This window comes from Varanus komodoensis, unplaced genomic scaffold (assembly GCF_004798865.1).
Source record: "Varanus komodoensis strain SLA01 unplaced genomic scaffold, ASM479886v1 scaffold3, whole genome shotgun sequence".
Classification (NCBI taxonomy): domain Eukaryota; kingdom Metazoa; phylum Chordata; class Lepidosauria; order Squamata; family Varanidae; genus Varanus; species Varanus komodoensis.
Window position 1 is genome coordinate 31849096 of NW_025335761.1, and position 16169 is coordinate 31865264.

General features: G+C 40.0%; 1 protein-coding gene across 4 annotated transcripts in view; it reads left to right on the forward strand.

Moving 5' to 3' along the window:
* The first annotated feature begins 56 nt into the window (after positions 1-56).
* LOC123026460 (protein only RNase P catalytic subunit) overlaps positions 57-16169 on the forward strand; it is a 70114-nt gene continuing 54001 nt past the window's right edge. The window contains exons 1-4 of one of the 4 annotated variants that reach the window (XM_044436152.1): positions 57-176; positions 2911-3932; positions 6165-6212; positions 6891-7023. In XM_044436152.1, the coding sequence (XP_044292087.1) occupies positions 2944-3932; positions 6165-6212; positions 6891-7023 (1170 nt within the window). In that variant the 5' untranslated portion in view covers positions 57-176; positions 2911-2943. The other 3 variants (XM_044436151.1, XM_044436153.1, XM_044436154.1) reach the window with 3 other exon arrangements.

The window sequence follows — 16169 nt, forward strand, 5'->3', positions numbered from 1 at the left end:
TACCGAAGCTGTCAACCTCAGTGTGTAACTTGAGAGAGTAGCTGAACTACAATTCCCAGCATGCTGTGCGAACTACTTCCCGGACGATGACGTAAAAAACGTGGCCGTAGGACAGTTTGTTCCCTGTTGTTTTTTCCCTTCGTTGTGGTGCAAGTGGAAGTCTTCAGTTTGCAGAAGTAATACATTCAGCTATCTAAACTTAAATCTTTTGTTTTTAGTTCTTAACATGTCTTAAGATGGACTTGCATGCATAGGGAAGAGCGAGAAGTCAAATGAAGAGTTAAGCTCTCTGCCTGTCAAAATGCATTAGAGTATATGGTAGGAAATAAAAATTAACCTATGCCTCTTGGCTGTCTTCCTTTTAGGCGGGGAAAGAGGAGGTGGAAGAGTTATTATTTTATTGTAACAAGGGGAGACGAACTCATTTGTTGCCTCTTGGTGTGCTTGTGGTCTTCTCTGTTCAACAGGCTGGAAAATTGATTGTGTATTCACTGATGATGTTTTTATCTATAGTGTGACATGGTTAAGCTTCATAGCCAAAAAAGCAGACTTGTGAAGTTCCGGTGGTGTGATATAAAATATGACTACACTCATGGGTTCAGGGATAGCACTAGACCAGCCTTCCTTAACATGATGCTTTCCAGTTGTTTGGGATTAGAGTTCCCATTATTGCTGGGTGGGATTGATGGGGCTCTAGCCCAACAGATTTGGAAGGTACTTTATTGAGGAACTCTAGAGCATAGCTTAGTGCTATATCAATTAGTTGTGGCCATTTCTGCTCTGGTGCAGGGCAAAATGTGATTAAAAGATATGGTTTATCTGAACAAGCCAAAATCAGATTGTGCTTTCTGATCACTCATAATTCAAACTATCTGCAGAGTGCAGATTGAACAAAATAACAAACTGATTGGTTGAAAATGGAAAGATGCTTTCAGTCTTCTGGTCCCTTGCAGAGGAGAAAGGAGAAGGAGCAAAGGACTGTGAGGCTTGTTTGTATAATTAAAGTATGGCTTAGTGATATGTCCAAACACAACCAAAGTACTTGGAAGTAATGGGAAACATTTTTGTTTTAATCCTAACAGATGTTTCCAAAAGCTGTTGCTTGCTCTGTCTTCTGGTTCATCATTTACTTCCTACCTGCTTCCTAGACAGCAATCTTGTACCTGGAAGTGATGGGTCCTTAATTATGCTTCCTGCATGTATATGATCATGCCATAAGAGAAATGGAAAGATGACAAATCTTTTCTTGTCATCTCCATATGTTCCCATTTTATCTGTGATCTGGGTCCTTTTGTATCATAAGTAAGAGACTTGCTCGTTTGCATGATGTGGATGTTGTAGGACTTGATTGACTGGTGATGACATTGGCCTTAGGTAATGTGCAAGTGAATTGATCCTAAGGGCACAATCCATGTTCAGACAGAAAAAAGTCCTAGAACTGCTAGCATGTCCCAGCCAGTTGTAGGTCTTTTTAAACGGCTATGTTTTTAATGCTGTAATAAGCATTAGTACTATAGAGGTTCCTAATGGTATGATATTAAACCCATAGGCACCTCCACTAGTGACCACAATGGGGTCCCCACTGTGGTGCTCATGGATACCCAAAATGGGTTTTACTTTTAAAAAATATTTTTGCTTCTTTAATAGACATGCTTGGATTTATGTATATTCATAGTAATGCCCATGTATGAAATGTAGAATTTTCTAGCTTCAAAAAAGTGGAACAGATATCAGCTTCAACAAGATGTCAGGATAGATGTCAGCTTCACCAAAAGTGGAACAGATATCCAAATATGTATCCATTTGAAGCAGTCTCCCATTCAAATGATGAAAGCATTGTAAGGCATTCAATTACTAGACATTGTCAACACATATGTTTAAAATAAGCAGTACCAAACTGCCAGCAATTAGCAAATTAAGACGTCCCCTTCTAAACAAACATTGTGGTGTCCAGTAGACACAAACAAAAACCTTTGTTGAATAAGGCATTTTGTGGTTGTGCCCTACAGCAGCTTCTCAAATTCGCAAAAATGCCCATGGACCCAAAACAGTTGGGGACCATGCATTAGTAGATTCAGAGAAAGTGTTGCTAGAATAGAGGCAGACTGAATGGGGTTGTCTTTCATGGCTCATTTCCCTGAAGTATGTTTATAAAGTGGCCTACTGCATGTGAAGAGGTGCCACAAACAAAGATAAATGCTTGCTCCCTGGCAGTCCTGCTCATCTCCTTATTTTTTAGGACTAGTTACGGATATTTCTAGAGAGAGTAGGGCTCGGTGACTTATGACCTCTCTGATGCTTGGGAACTACAACCTCTGGCTATAGCTTGGGAGTTGTAGCCCAACCTTAGAGAGGGGCAGAAGTTGTCCTCCCCTGCACTAGAGGGTGGTTGTAAGATGCCCTCCAGTTCTTATGTATTTCAACTACCGCTACACCCAACCAATGGTCAGAAATGTTGGGGGTTATATTCCACTACACCTGGAGGGCACTGGTTAGAAAAGTTTGTCAGAAAGAATGAGACAGAGTGGTTGTGATAGGTAGGCGAAATTTTGGAGGTGGTTACACTTATACTTTGTGTCACCTTGAAGCAGTATTCATACTTTGTTATGATTTATTTTCATGTAGCTTTTTCTGATTTGAATGAGACTCTCATATCATTTTGCTCATTATTCAAATTAAAAAGTATCAGAGATGGGCTTATGTTAAGTATTTTTTACAACTGAGGAAACAGAACTTTCTTGAAAGGACCTTACAGGGTCTTGGCTTCAGAAGAGATTATAAAGACTGACATAGATTTGCACATAGATTTGCTGGTGACTTCTATTATTGTGGGTACTTTCTTGTCAATTTTGACAAAGCTTTAAGTGTACCTTTATTCCCCTTACATTTTTTATTGTTCTGTTCCTTCAGGAATTTCTCCTGCAGTTTTAATTTTTCAGCATCATGGTATTATTTTTCCAAACGAGCAGCTGGATTTTGCAGACATTACTGAGGAAACATCAAATGCTCAGCCCCTTTCTAAGGCTTCAACAATTGCCTACTGCCTTTGGCTGCTTCATATTTACTACATCATATCAGTGGGCCAAATCAGTGGATTCTGAAACGCTTCATCCAGTGAGTGCCCAAGGGAGTTCTAAAGGAAGATATGACGGTACAAAGAACAGAACTCGGAATGGCTACTATTCTCCCCTTCCTTTCAATCTGTTTGCTGCTGGAGCATCGAAGAAGAGATCGGCATCTGCAGAAGTCCTTAAAGATGCAGAGTACAGTGTCACTTCTGGGAGAGAAACACTCTGTCCTCCAGAAAAACCTTTGACTGTTGAGGAGTGGAAAAAACTGATGGATGAATTTGCAGATTATTACAAGTTTGAAGAGGCTATGTTGATGCAAATGGTCACTCACAAGAGTCACATAGATGTGGCTAAGTCCTTGCTAGCTGCAGTGGCTAATAGGGATGGAAATATTCCATATAATCTTTTGGTGATGTACTTGTCTTTTTGTGTCTCTCAGAATGAGATCGAAGAGATTTATGATGTCTATGACATTATGAAAGCCAGATTTAAGACTTTAGAAACAACAGCTTATGGTCTTCTTATCAAAGGCTTGAGTGGTACAGAACGCTGGAGAGAGGGCTTGAAACTACTAGAGGAGATTAAAAAAGTAATCACTCCTTCAAAAGCAAACTATGGAGACTGCATCAGGGGGGCCATTGTTAATCAGGAAATAAACCTTGCAAGTCAGCTTTTTAGGGAGATGCTAGCCAACAATGTGATGCCAGACCTGAGTACCATACAAACACTTTTTGACACTGGCAGGACTATGAAGGATGATCATATGAAAACTGAACTCATTCACATACTTTTCTACTTAAGAGATTATCAAGTATATCCTGGAGAAGCTCTTATGCAGAGCATAAAGCAGTGGTTTGAAAGGTAAATCATTTGGTTAATAATTAGTCTGGTTAATTTGATCCAGCCAAGGCTCTGCAGATTAGAAAATATACAGGCTTCAGATTCTTGGTGGTATCCAAAGCAGGCAGTCTATTAGCACAAAGGGGGACCTAGTGATATGGAAAAATTTTGGAAACTGCCCTTATACTCATAAAAACAGCCCTCCAAGACCTCCACTGACTTGCCCTGTTCCAGAAAAGTTTAGGTCATTTCCAGCTGTACCAGTTCCCACTAGTACAAGGATGCTGGGAACCGTCCACTAATCATTAAGGCTTCTGTTAATATGAACTGCTGTTGTTGGCTGGAAATGTGTGACTTGTCACATAATAGCAAGATTCCATTTTATGTCTAGGTACCTAGTCCAGGTTATAGCAAACTCTAGATTTTTTTTGTATTTTTTGTGATTTTAGGCTTTTTGTGGAGATGTGAGCAAATCAGTTCTTACTGACAGCAGCTTATTTCTAATTCACAGTGTATGTATATAGAAACATAGAAACAGAGCAAGTCAGAAGGGGCTTCCTGGGCCATCTAGTCTGACCTCCGGCACCAGCTGGCTCCGCTCATGACATGCCCACCATGTGCATGTCGAGCCTATCTTTGAACATCCTCACCAATGGGGCCTCAACGACCTCCCGTGGAAGCCCATTCCACACCTTCGGGGTCCTAACTGTCAGGAAGTGCTTCCTGGCATCTAAATGGAACCTTGGCTCCCTGAGCTTTGATCCGTTGGAGCGTGGATATAGACAGTATCATTTGACCCAGGAAGCTCATTCCTTGCCTTACTTTAATTGAGAAAGCAAGGAGACAATCAGATATGTTTTATATTTCATGGTGACAATTTATGGGCAGATTAGAGATGTGAAGACCTGCAAAACATTAGGAAAGGGCCTGTTTTTCTCCCCAGAGATTCTTCTCATTTTTTTCCAATGGATGGTTTGGGGAATACTAGAAAACAAATCTTAGGAAATATTTTATCCATTGCAATAAATAAAATGTTTATTTACATGCAGGTAACTCAACTGTATCTGTATGAGGAGGATTTTTATATGACATTCTACAATATAGATGCATAGAAACAGAGCAAGTCAGAAGGGGCCAACTTGATGCCTTCTAGATTCTGGGAGTTACAACTTTCAGTATTTGCAACAACTGGCCATGTTGGCTGGGACTGATGGGAGCTGAACTCTGAAACTTCTTGTGGGCAATGAATGGCTTCACTGTGTAGCTATACATTGAGCTAACATGTCAAGTCATGTTTGCTAAGCTGGAATGGCACAGGCTTATAGCCCGATGGGTGACCATATCTGGAAGCAGAGCAGGGGATTTATTATTTATTTATTTGGAATTCTTATATGCCGCCCCCTTCGCATAAGCCTTGGGGCGGCTTCCAACAAATAAATATCAATACAAATACATAAAAATTGGAAACATCCTGGCAAATAATATAAAATCAATAAATAATCAGCAATTAGTTAAAATAACATTTAAATAAAAAGGTCTTGGCCTGGCGCCAAAAAACAAATAATGACGGCACCAGGTGGACCTCTCTGGGGAGCACATTCCATAAGTGGGGTGCCACCGCAGAGAAGGCCCTCCTCCGGGTACTCACCCTCCTAATATCTTTCACGGAGGGTTCCCAGAGAAGGGCCTCTGCCGCTCATCTCAAGGGGCGGGAGGGCAGATATGGACGTTAGACTTGATGGCCTTACAGGACCCTTCCAATACCTGTCCTGTCCTGTCCTAAATACTTTCTATTGCTTACTACAAAAGTTGTGCATTTCATTTTCAGCTTTTATTTTTTTCCTATGTCTCAAATGGCAGTAACTAATATTTATATGTATATGATAAAGTATAATAGTTTGCAGTTCACTCTGTCTTATTTTAGTTGTACTTGAGATTTTGCTTGCGTATATCTGCTTGGGATCGTTTAAAATCTTTTCAGTGTGGTATTTATACACACTGGCATAGAATAAATTACTTCAAGATGCTGCCATTTAAAATAAGTGCATCTTAAATGTTACTTACCAAAACAAACATTTTCCACATGCATATGAGAGTTCATATATGCTATATCCTAAGTTATATGAGGCATGGACATAGGAATATAAACTTAGAAGGATGACATTATAGCTTGCTTGTAGTGACAGGACTTACTTCTTTTGGTAGTGAGTAAATTATGATATTGGCTTCTAATTTTTGTGTAATGTTTTGTAGTATTCCAGGAGAGAATTGGAAAGGAAGCTTAACTACCATGAAAAAAAGGTGATTCCTATTTTAAAGCTCTCCTATACTTATTACTTTTTATTTTGCTTATCCTTTAATTGGAGGGTCAGAAAGAAAGTTTTGTATAAAAGAAGGAATGCATAAAAAGTCACAGCCTATGAAATGAATTTGGCATCTGTAAACTTTGATGAAAACTGTATAGGTTGTATCCAGGGGAACTTCTCTCTAAAAGCTTCTCTTGAGGTTTGCTGGGATATGGATATGCCTGGGATATGGTTCATGGTAGTTGGAATGAGGGCAATTGGGGAAAATTAGGTGAAGTTGGCACATTGACTATGCTTATCCAATAAAGGCACTTCACAGACACTTTGGACAAGATTAGCCATATTCCTTTCCCCCTGTAATTTAAGCCACCATTGTGCACATGTGCCATTGCGTTTCTTCTGCCATTCTGATGGTTCTGTACCTCTTCATCTCAAGAATTCTTTAAAAATTCCATAGTTCCATAAGCGAGTCAAACAAACAAGCAAAAGTCATCATTCTGTTAACTAGAAGAGGGACTTACCTGCTTAGAATTCCAAGTCACCCCTTGGCACCTGAATAATTCTTAAATACAAGACGACTTCAGTCATTATATTCCAGTGAGTCAAATTTAACATGCTGATCTTTTATCGTTGCTGATAAATCCATTGTCATATGCTGTTATTGGTATTGCAGCGGACGGTGCCCATCATGTAATCAGTTCTTGGAGAGCATTAATCTGAGCCCAGGAGAATACAGCACTCTTAAAGAAAAAATAATAAAGGATGTGATACAAGGACCTGATATATTCAGGAAAACAACTCCCCAGGTGAGTTGCAAAAAGGCCAATACCTTTATTCTGAACTACTTACTTGCAGTGAGGGATTTAGCTATAATACTTGTTATAGATAACAGTATCTGTCAGCACTTTAGGATTGTCATTTTTTAAAGGTTTGCTCATGTAGTTGCTTGTCTTATGGTTGATTCATCTGGATAAGAGGTGGGCAACATGTGGGCTGAATGTAGCCCCCTTAGCCTTTTTTGGTGGCCCTTGCTTCACTGCCAAATTTGATGCTGGTACAGGTAGTCCCTGGGCTATGAATGTCTGAGTTTTGAACAACCTAGACTTATGAACACATGGACTGTCATAAGCTCTATTGAATATCTCTAATGAAAAGCCTTGAATATCTCTTGGGAATTATGTGATACATTTGGTGACATGTCATCAGTGGGCATGTCATTCCCTAGAGGACTACATTCCTTTGTTGTAAACTGTCCCTAGATGCGAGTATAGGGATGGTTTATAAAAGCAATAAATAGATAAATAGAGATATCCATGTCTTTTTGAAGAGATAGAGATCCCCTAGAGATATTTGTGGCTTTGCATTCCACAGCATTGACTCAAATGTAGCCAAGCCAGTGTGTTTCAGGACACGTGTAGGGCTTCAAGGATGAAGCAGAAACACACAAAACAGTTTCTGGGAAGGGCAAAAGCAGAGGTGCCCAGATGACTTCTCCCTACTCCTCTGTTGTTGTTGTTGTTTTAAAGCTTGAAATCCTGTTTTTATTCATAACTTCCTAACCCATGAGCCTAACATTAACTGAAGATGATGGAGATAGACCTGGTTCCTGGAGAGCCAGAGATTGATTGTGCTGCTGTGGGGTGAGCTGGCTTTAAGTAGGCCTCAAGGGTTGTTTGTACAGCCATTTTCTTCATCTCATCATAAATGGCCTTGTAGCAGCTGATTTGGTGATGGGGGATGGCTCAGCAGGGCAATGTCCTCCCCATACTCACATATTCCCCACCCCAATCTAGGTATTGATATTGTTTTCTTATTGTTCTGCTCGGTGCTTTTTTTGTAAGAAAAAGGGTGCTGGAACTCATGAAACTATTTACCTTTCGCACGTAGTCAATCACTGTACACATACCCACACACATCAGTTGTGTAACGAAACGTAACAGTCGCTGCCTGCAGTAAGCACTCAGCACACGACCACAGAACTAATCACAAGCTGAGCAGTGCCACAAGCCGAGCAGCGCCATCACAACCAGTGCAGACGAAGTACGCATGCATCGGATTTGACACACAAGCAGCCTGCATGCACCGTTTTCATTATTTTGTCACCAACCTGCTACGCTCGACAGGGCGATTCAAATCCACGTGGACCAAACAGCAAATTTTCAAAAGTTACTTTTAAAACTTGGAAAATCTGTCAAAAAAAGGTGCCAGAACTCCGTTCTGGTGCGTTCTATGACAAAAAAAGCACTGGCTCTGCTATATGGAAAGAGTCTTGCAGGACTTTGTAATTCAAAACCTTAAATTGTTAGCATTCCTGGAATGGAAAGAAATGTGCCACTAGATGGTGCTAATGTTGCACTGTGGATATGATGATGTTGACTAAAAGATCAAAATTTGTAGAAGTACAGTGCTACCTTGGCTCACAAATGCCTTGGTTCACACCAATTCAGGTCGCGAACAAAAATTTCATGAAAATGTTGACTTGGGTTAAAACTCCACTTTGGTGGTGACCAAGATCGCAGCCATCTCTCCACCCCCATCCCAAGTGGGGAGATGGCCACAATCACAGTTGCGTTCGTGCAGGGAAGACGTGCATGATCACGGGCGCGCTCCTGCAGGAAAGATGGGCACAGCACACATGTCTTCCCTGCACGAATGCAACTGTGATCGTGGCCATCTCCCCACTCAGGGTGGGGGTTGGGAGATGGCTGCAGTTGTGCTGGTGCGCGGTGGGGGGGAGTTGGCCAAGATTGCCCGTCTTTCCTGCAGAAGTGCTCCCATGCCAGGATTTCTTTGAGAAGCACCACCCCAACATAACTGTAATGAATAGTGTTGAATCTGATGAACGATAATGTGGTCTCTCATTTCTGGAGGGTTATGCAGCGCAGAAAAAAAAGTCACTATAGACAGATTTTTCACCAAAATTGACCCTGCAGCTAGAAGACAAAGAAGAGAGGAAACCCCTGAAAGAGATCTTCCCAATGTCCTTATGGAGGGAGACTCTCCCTCAAAACAATAACCTTCCCCCCACCTAGGTTAGTGTTCTCCACTGTACTGAACAGTACTTTGTTACTTTGTTGTTCTTTGTCACTTTGTTTCAAAATTTTCTGATAAAACAATAGTTACAGAGCAGATTAACCATATTTACATTGAACCTTATGGGGAAATTTGACTTGGCTCGCAACCAAAAATTGGCTCACAACCATATTCGGAGGTGCCAGAATGGATTAACCTTATTTATATTGAATCTTATGGGGAAATTTGACTTGGGTCACAACCAATTTGGGTCACAACCAGAGTTGTGGAACGGATTAAGTTCATGAGCCAAGGTACCACTGTATCTCCCCAAGTAGTGTTGTAGTTTAAAGCAGCCATTGGATTAGAACATCTCTATCAGAATCATTTATAGGACTGTGGAGCTTGATGGGACTAATTTTAAGGATATTTGTGGATATCCTGGGACTTGATAGGACTATCCTTTCAAATGATTTTCTTTTACAGGGTTATTCTTAAGTGGATGTTTTTAGACCAAGTATAAAGCTGTAACTGTGTCCCCTTTAGGAGTTGTGCAGCTGTTGGTCATGAAAAAGCACAAGTTGTAGAAGTTCCTTCTTTTAGCTTTTGTAAGACAAACACAAGGAAAAACTACAGGGAAAGAAAAAACTTTAGCAGCTGATGACAGAGTGGCAAGTTTTGTTTGTTTAGTTTCTTTTATTTAAGGGACTTTAGGTATTTCCCAAGACAAAAAGTCTTTACCTAGCATCTCTCAAGGAATTTTAAATTCAAATAATACAATAAAAGAGCAATCCTGTGGTCTCTGGAGAAAATCCCAAGGGCATTCTGGTGGGTGAGAGCAGAAGAGCAAAGGGCATGATTTGCAAATGGGTTGGCATGCTCATATGTGGTATAAAAAGTGTAAGGTACATGTTGTTTCTTAAATCATTATATTAGGAAATCATTAATGTTGGTGTGGGAAAAGTTAAAGATAAAACTGTATACTAAATTACCAAGATGGCTTTTGCCTATGGAAGCTCTTGTATATCCAAATGCATTGAATTTTGATACGATTGTGAGATATGATGATATTTTAGATAATGAGGGAGGATTAAAATTGAATCAAGAAATAAAAGAACAAGGAATTAATATTTCTTGGTGGCACAAGGTTCAAATGCAATCGAGATATGCTAAAGACTATAGAATGTGGGGCTTTTATGAGCCAACAACATTTGATCATATGATTCTTAAATCAGATGAGAAAATGATTAAAAGATTGTATAACTTCTTACTAGATAGGAGAATGGAAGATGAACAGGTTAAGGAAACTTAACAAATCTATGCCCTTTCCAGCCCAACAGTGTGCCCCTCCTAGACTAGTTCAAAGGCCACTTTGAGGGAAGAAGCCTAAAAGGACGAGAGAGATGAAAATGGTCTCTGCTGCTCCTCCTGCCTTGCTGACAGCAACCCAGCAGGATTTGGATGCTTGGATGTCCTTGGGATCAGCGGTTTCTGCCTAAGAGGCAACAGTTCCATAGGATTGTACACTAAAACAATGTCCAATCACTAAAACCAGTTAGTGGCTGCTAGTAGATATTTATTACTGGACTAATAGAAAGTTTACCCTACTTTCTTTGTTCTTTTCAAGCTCTGCGTGAAACAAAGCCCAGTATTTCTTGTCGCACAGTTCAGCATTGTATCTTTAATGTGTGGCTGAATATGTCTGAAAGTCATGTTGCTTAAATTACAAGAGGAAAGGAAAGCACTTGTCCGCAAGAGGCATAATTAACTTGTGGAATTGGCAAGGCAAGATGTAGGGATGGCTGTTGTCTCAGATGGCTTTAAAAGGGAATTAGATAAATGCATGGGGAATTGATCTGTCCAGGAGCTGTTAGCTGTGATAGCTAAATGGAAATATTCATAGGCAGTGTGCTTCTGCATAGTAGTTGCTGAAGGAGGATGACACTGAGGAAAGTTCATTACCTTAATCTGTTACTTTGGGACTTCCCAGAAGCAACAGAATGGCTGTTACTCGTAGAAACACTATGCTGGACTAGACAGAGTATCCGCTCTGATTCAACAGGAGTGTCCTTATGTCTCTCACTCAGGAGGCAACTAGATTTGAATAGTCTCTTGGATGGTTATCTTAACTTTCCTATGAATTTCAGAAATTGATTGTTGTTAGAAATTTTTGGATACTTTGCACATAACCAGGGCTTTTCTAGAAAGAATGTGTAGTGGGAATAGCTTTAGACTTGGTCTTAATAATAGAATGGCTACATTTGGGCAAATATTGGAGGGTAAGCGAGATTTCCTTGCAAGCTTATAACTGTTGCAGCAGCTGCATGTAAAAGGAATCAGATATAGATTGAGTAAGGCATCTTTTTGGTTAACACATAGAGTGTATGCCTTGCACAGAATTATTTAATCTTTTTACAGTTATCAGTTCTTATAGTGATCAGTTGCATAGTAGCCGAGACGTTAGGAGACACACAGGGGGTTGTTCCAATGATGTTCCTCCAAATTTCTGTTTATTCTGATGGGAAGAGGCATATTGCCAAGCCTAGCCCTGACACCACCCTCATTCCCATGGATTTAGAGCCAGAATATGGTCCAGAGTCTGATTTAGGCTAGAGCAAGATGATTGAAGCCCCTCTTCAGTTGTGGGAAACTAAGGGCCTGAAAGCCAGATTCTGCCTGTTTTCCTGCTGGATAAGGGAGGACAAGACTACTTTTCAGCAACAGCTGCAAGAAATTGTTTTGGAGCATAACTCTGTTTTACAACCTGAGAAATCTTCTGTGCAGACTGAGCCAGGGACTACCTACAGAGCAAGGTGCTTGAGAGGTGTCACCCAGCATAAGATCTCTCTAATCTAAGGCTTGCTTATGAGCCAGATTTTCTGGTCAAGATAGATGGTTGGAAGAATATTTTTAGTGGCCTGTAGACAAGCTGGAGACTCTTTTGGGAGCAACACCATCTAAACTTCCTAAAACACTTTCTTGCCTGGACTTTCCATGAACTCTTGGCTGCCATTGATCATGCATCTTTGTCTTTTTGATTACCCAGAATGCTTTCTTGCCTGGACTTTCACGAGACTTGGACCCTTATCTGTCTTGAAACATATAACTGAACTCCTACTGTAGAATCTTGCTTGGACTTGGCTCCCTGACTGTGTTTGAATTCTAGGTTTAGAACCTCCTAAAAGACTCTCTTGCTTGGACTTACTGTGAATCTTGCACCCTTGTCAGTACCTTTTTGTTAAGAAATGTTCTTGCATCAAAACAAAATGTTGTTGCTTTATTTAGAAAAGAATAGCTATTTCCTTTGTAGTAGACAAAGCTGTTATCTATTTCTGGACTTGACAGGATACACAGTTTTGTGGAAGTTGTTATAAGATTACTTGTTTAAATTTTTAATGCCCAGTGGGGTAGTCTGTATTTCTGATCAGGTGGATGTACATGTGCCCATTCTTGTGAAGCTACAATGACTCATGTAAAACACACTTGGCATTCCCCTTCTTAATCAGTAGTCATACTGTGAATCAGCTCAGGTATTTTCTTCTTTTTTGGTCGGTGCATGCATCCATGTGAAATTGTTCATAGATTAATTGTTGTCCATGAGATCCCTTATTGTGCGTCACCATTTTCTTTTCTTTTTTTAAAATAAAGGTTGCCATAATATAAAAAGTGTTATTAACCTGAGTGTTATGTGGCAATGAACAGTGTGATCCTACGCTTGCTTACTCAGAAGTAAAAAACCCATTAAATTCAGTAAGCCTTACTCCTAAGTGTGTATAGATTTGCAGTTTAAAGATGTAGCAGCTATATTTCTTAACACTGAAAAATTACACTAAGAGTACAGTACTAATTGATAGCGCTGTGAACAAGATATGTGTTTACCGAGTTGCCATTTGCAGGCATCTTCCTGACAACAATAAAGCCCAAAATATGTCAGTAAAATTTGCAAGGGCAAGGAGATGGTCGTTTGAACCTCTGGCAAAGCTCCTAATTTGCCTTGATCTTACAAGTCATATGCATCTCACTCCCAGGGTCAGTTGTCACATAGTATGCCCATGTAGGCAGGCTTTTGTTTGGAGCACTGAATTTTTGCTTTGGCTACTGTTTCAAGGGGAAAAGACTGTTTTCCAAGGACGTTGGTAATACCCAACAAAAGCCTCTGGAACACTCAGTGGAGAAGGAAGTAGCTTATTTCCCCTTCTGAGAAGTAGGAAGTTTCTCAGTAGCACATAGTGGCTCCTATATATCCAAAATTTGATTGCACAGAAATGTCTAAGAAATGGGCTTTTCTCACCCAGCCATGATATTCGCTTGAGTGACTTTGAGCCAGTCCCTGCCTCTCACCTAACCTCACAGAATTGTTGTTGTGAGGATAAAACAAAGAGGTGGAGAACCTTGTAAGCCACTTTGGGTTCCTTGGAAGAGAAAGCAAAGTGGGGTATAAATGTGGTGGTGGTGGTAATAGCTTTCAGTTTCTTGGTAGCCCAGCTCTCAGGAGACCCCCGATCCCTATTTGCAAAGGAATTTAAAGTGCCTTAGTGTCATGAATACAGCTGCTGCAAAATACTTTGGCTTCCACAAACTGATAATGTTTTTCTAGCTGCAGATAAGCATTTGAATTAAAACCTGAAACATTTACAAATCCTGAATATATCGTATGCCACAGGAAAAACAATCAAAAGTGCAAATGTATTTGCTTAAGCATGGAAGATACTGATTAGTAAAAACTGTCCTATGCTTCATTGCCTCTGGGTAGCAGAATAGACTATAGTGCCTGTGCTTTCCCCAATGCTTGGGGTTTTCTCATTGGTTTATTTTTGGGAGGTGGGGATCCTGCTTTCCTTTTGCACTGCTTTCTCTCCTTCCTGTCTCTCCAGTCAAGTAGGATGAAGAGAAGGTACCATTTCTGTACCTTCTTTCACTTTCTGAACTCAGCAGAGTCTGAGTAATAAGTGGGGGACCTGTTAACTCATCAAGATCAGTGATTTCTCTGCTATTGGTACAAGTCAAGGGTTGTGATAACGCCATTTGACATTCTTCCATTCTATTCATCCATTCCTATTACAACTGTTTGTCATCAAAAGAAGGAAATAACTAAAATTGAAAAATAAAGTTGGCTAATTATCACCTTACAGCAATTTGTTGATTAACCAATGGGGTACAATTAACAACTTAATGAACCATCATCTCAAATCTGTTTCATTCCCTCCCTATCTCCCATGGTATTGTTCAGATCAAACCTGAATTTATTTGAAATTCATTACTATCTAAATAAATTGAGTGTTTTTAAATGAACTTATTAAAAATCAGTTTCCTCTTTTTGCAGAATATGACAAACATTCTACCCCCTTGAGTATTCCCTTCATAGAAACTTTTAAGAGATTGTTAGCCCTCCAGTTTGATTAATTGAAGAGTGCTTCATTTAACATCCATCTAAATTCTCTAGTTCTACTGGTGGTATGCCTGTGCTGGGAAATAACAGAAGACTATTGTTCTTATGTCCAGTTTATTGACTTATGATAGTTATCTTGTAGGCCACCATTTTAAACAAGGTGCTGGATTACATAGGCCTCTGATTTGATCTAACAGGGTTCCTCTTAAGGATTAGATTCAGTGTATGCCTAATACATCTTTGCAAAATGAGCAACAATGTTTGATAGGTAAAATATGTAGTAAGATTGCTGCAGAGCAGTATTTCACTCATCCCTACTGACAGTTCTCTCCCCCACACTCAGAACTGCATCTCTAATTTTATTAATTATTTTAATTAATTATTAATGTTGTAAGCCGCCCCGAGGCTTCGGCGAATGGGGCGGCATAAAAATGTTTTAATAAATAAATAAATAAATAAATAAATATCTAGCATACTCCAAATGTGAAAGCTGGACCATAAGGAAGGCTGAGCGCCAAAGAATTGAGACCTTTGAATTGTGGTGCTGGAGGAGACTCCTGCAAGTCCCTTGAACTGTAAGGAGATCAAACCACTCAGTCACAGAGGAGATCAACCCTGACTGCTTTTCAGAAGGCCAGATCCTGAAGATGAAACTCAAATACTTTGGCCACCTAATGAGAAGGAAGAACTCCCTGGCAAAAGAAGAAAGGGATGGCAGAGAATGAGGTGGCTAGATGGAGTCAGTGAAGCAGTTGGTGTGAGCTTAAGTGACTCCAGGAGATGGTGGAGGACAGGAAGGCCTGGAAGAATGTTGTCCATGGGGTCGTGATGTGTTGGATGTGACTTTGCAAATAACAGATATACTCTCTGGCATCTTTGTTTTGGTGATAGATTTCTTCTTCTTCTACATGGTTTAAGTGGCTACCATATTATTGAGAAGGCATGTCTCACAAAGTAAAAATCTGCCAAACTAGAAGTTTTAATTGCAGAAATACACTCTCTTGGTTCTAGAGAAGGGGTTGGATCTTATTATACTGTAACATTACTTCTGATTTGTTTTATCAAATTTCTGGACAAGATCTGGACAAAAAGTGCAGAGAGTCAGAAAAGTTTTCAAATATATGTTCATCTCTGATTTACCATGTAGCTTCAACATTGTTGTGGCAGTGAGGTCCTATACAGAATTACAGCTGGAGCAAAGGCAAGCAACTTAGAGAAAATGACTGACTATGTGCTTTCTTTTCCAGTAAGGTTGTTGGTATTACAACCTATTATGAGAGGATTGTGCATTGTTCTTTGTGGAACTAACACAGAGCCTGTGCGCTAGGCATGCACTTGGCAGTATGTTGTGGCATATTCCTCTTAAAAAATGGAGTAAGCATTTGTGTATTGGTTCTGCTTTCATTTAGTGCTGCAGAAACATCAGCAGTGATTTGTGTGTGTGAGTTGACAAGGTTCATTTGAGGAAATGATCCTGGTGTAACATTTTGTGTAATGCAGTAAATATGTGGGAGTTCCCAGCATGTTTTCTGTCAAGAATTTTGACAAAAC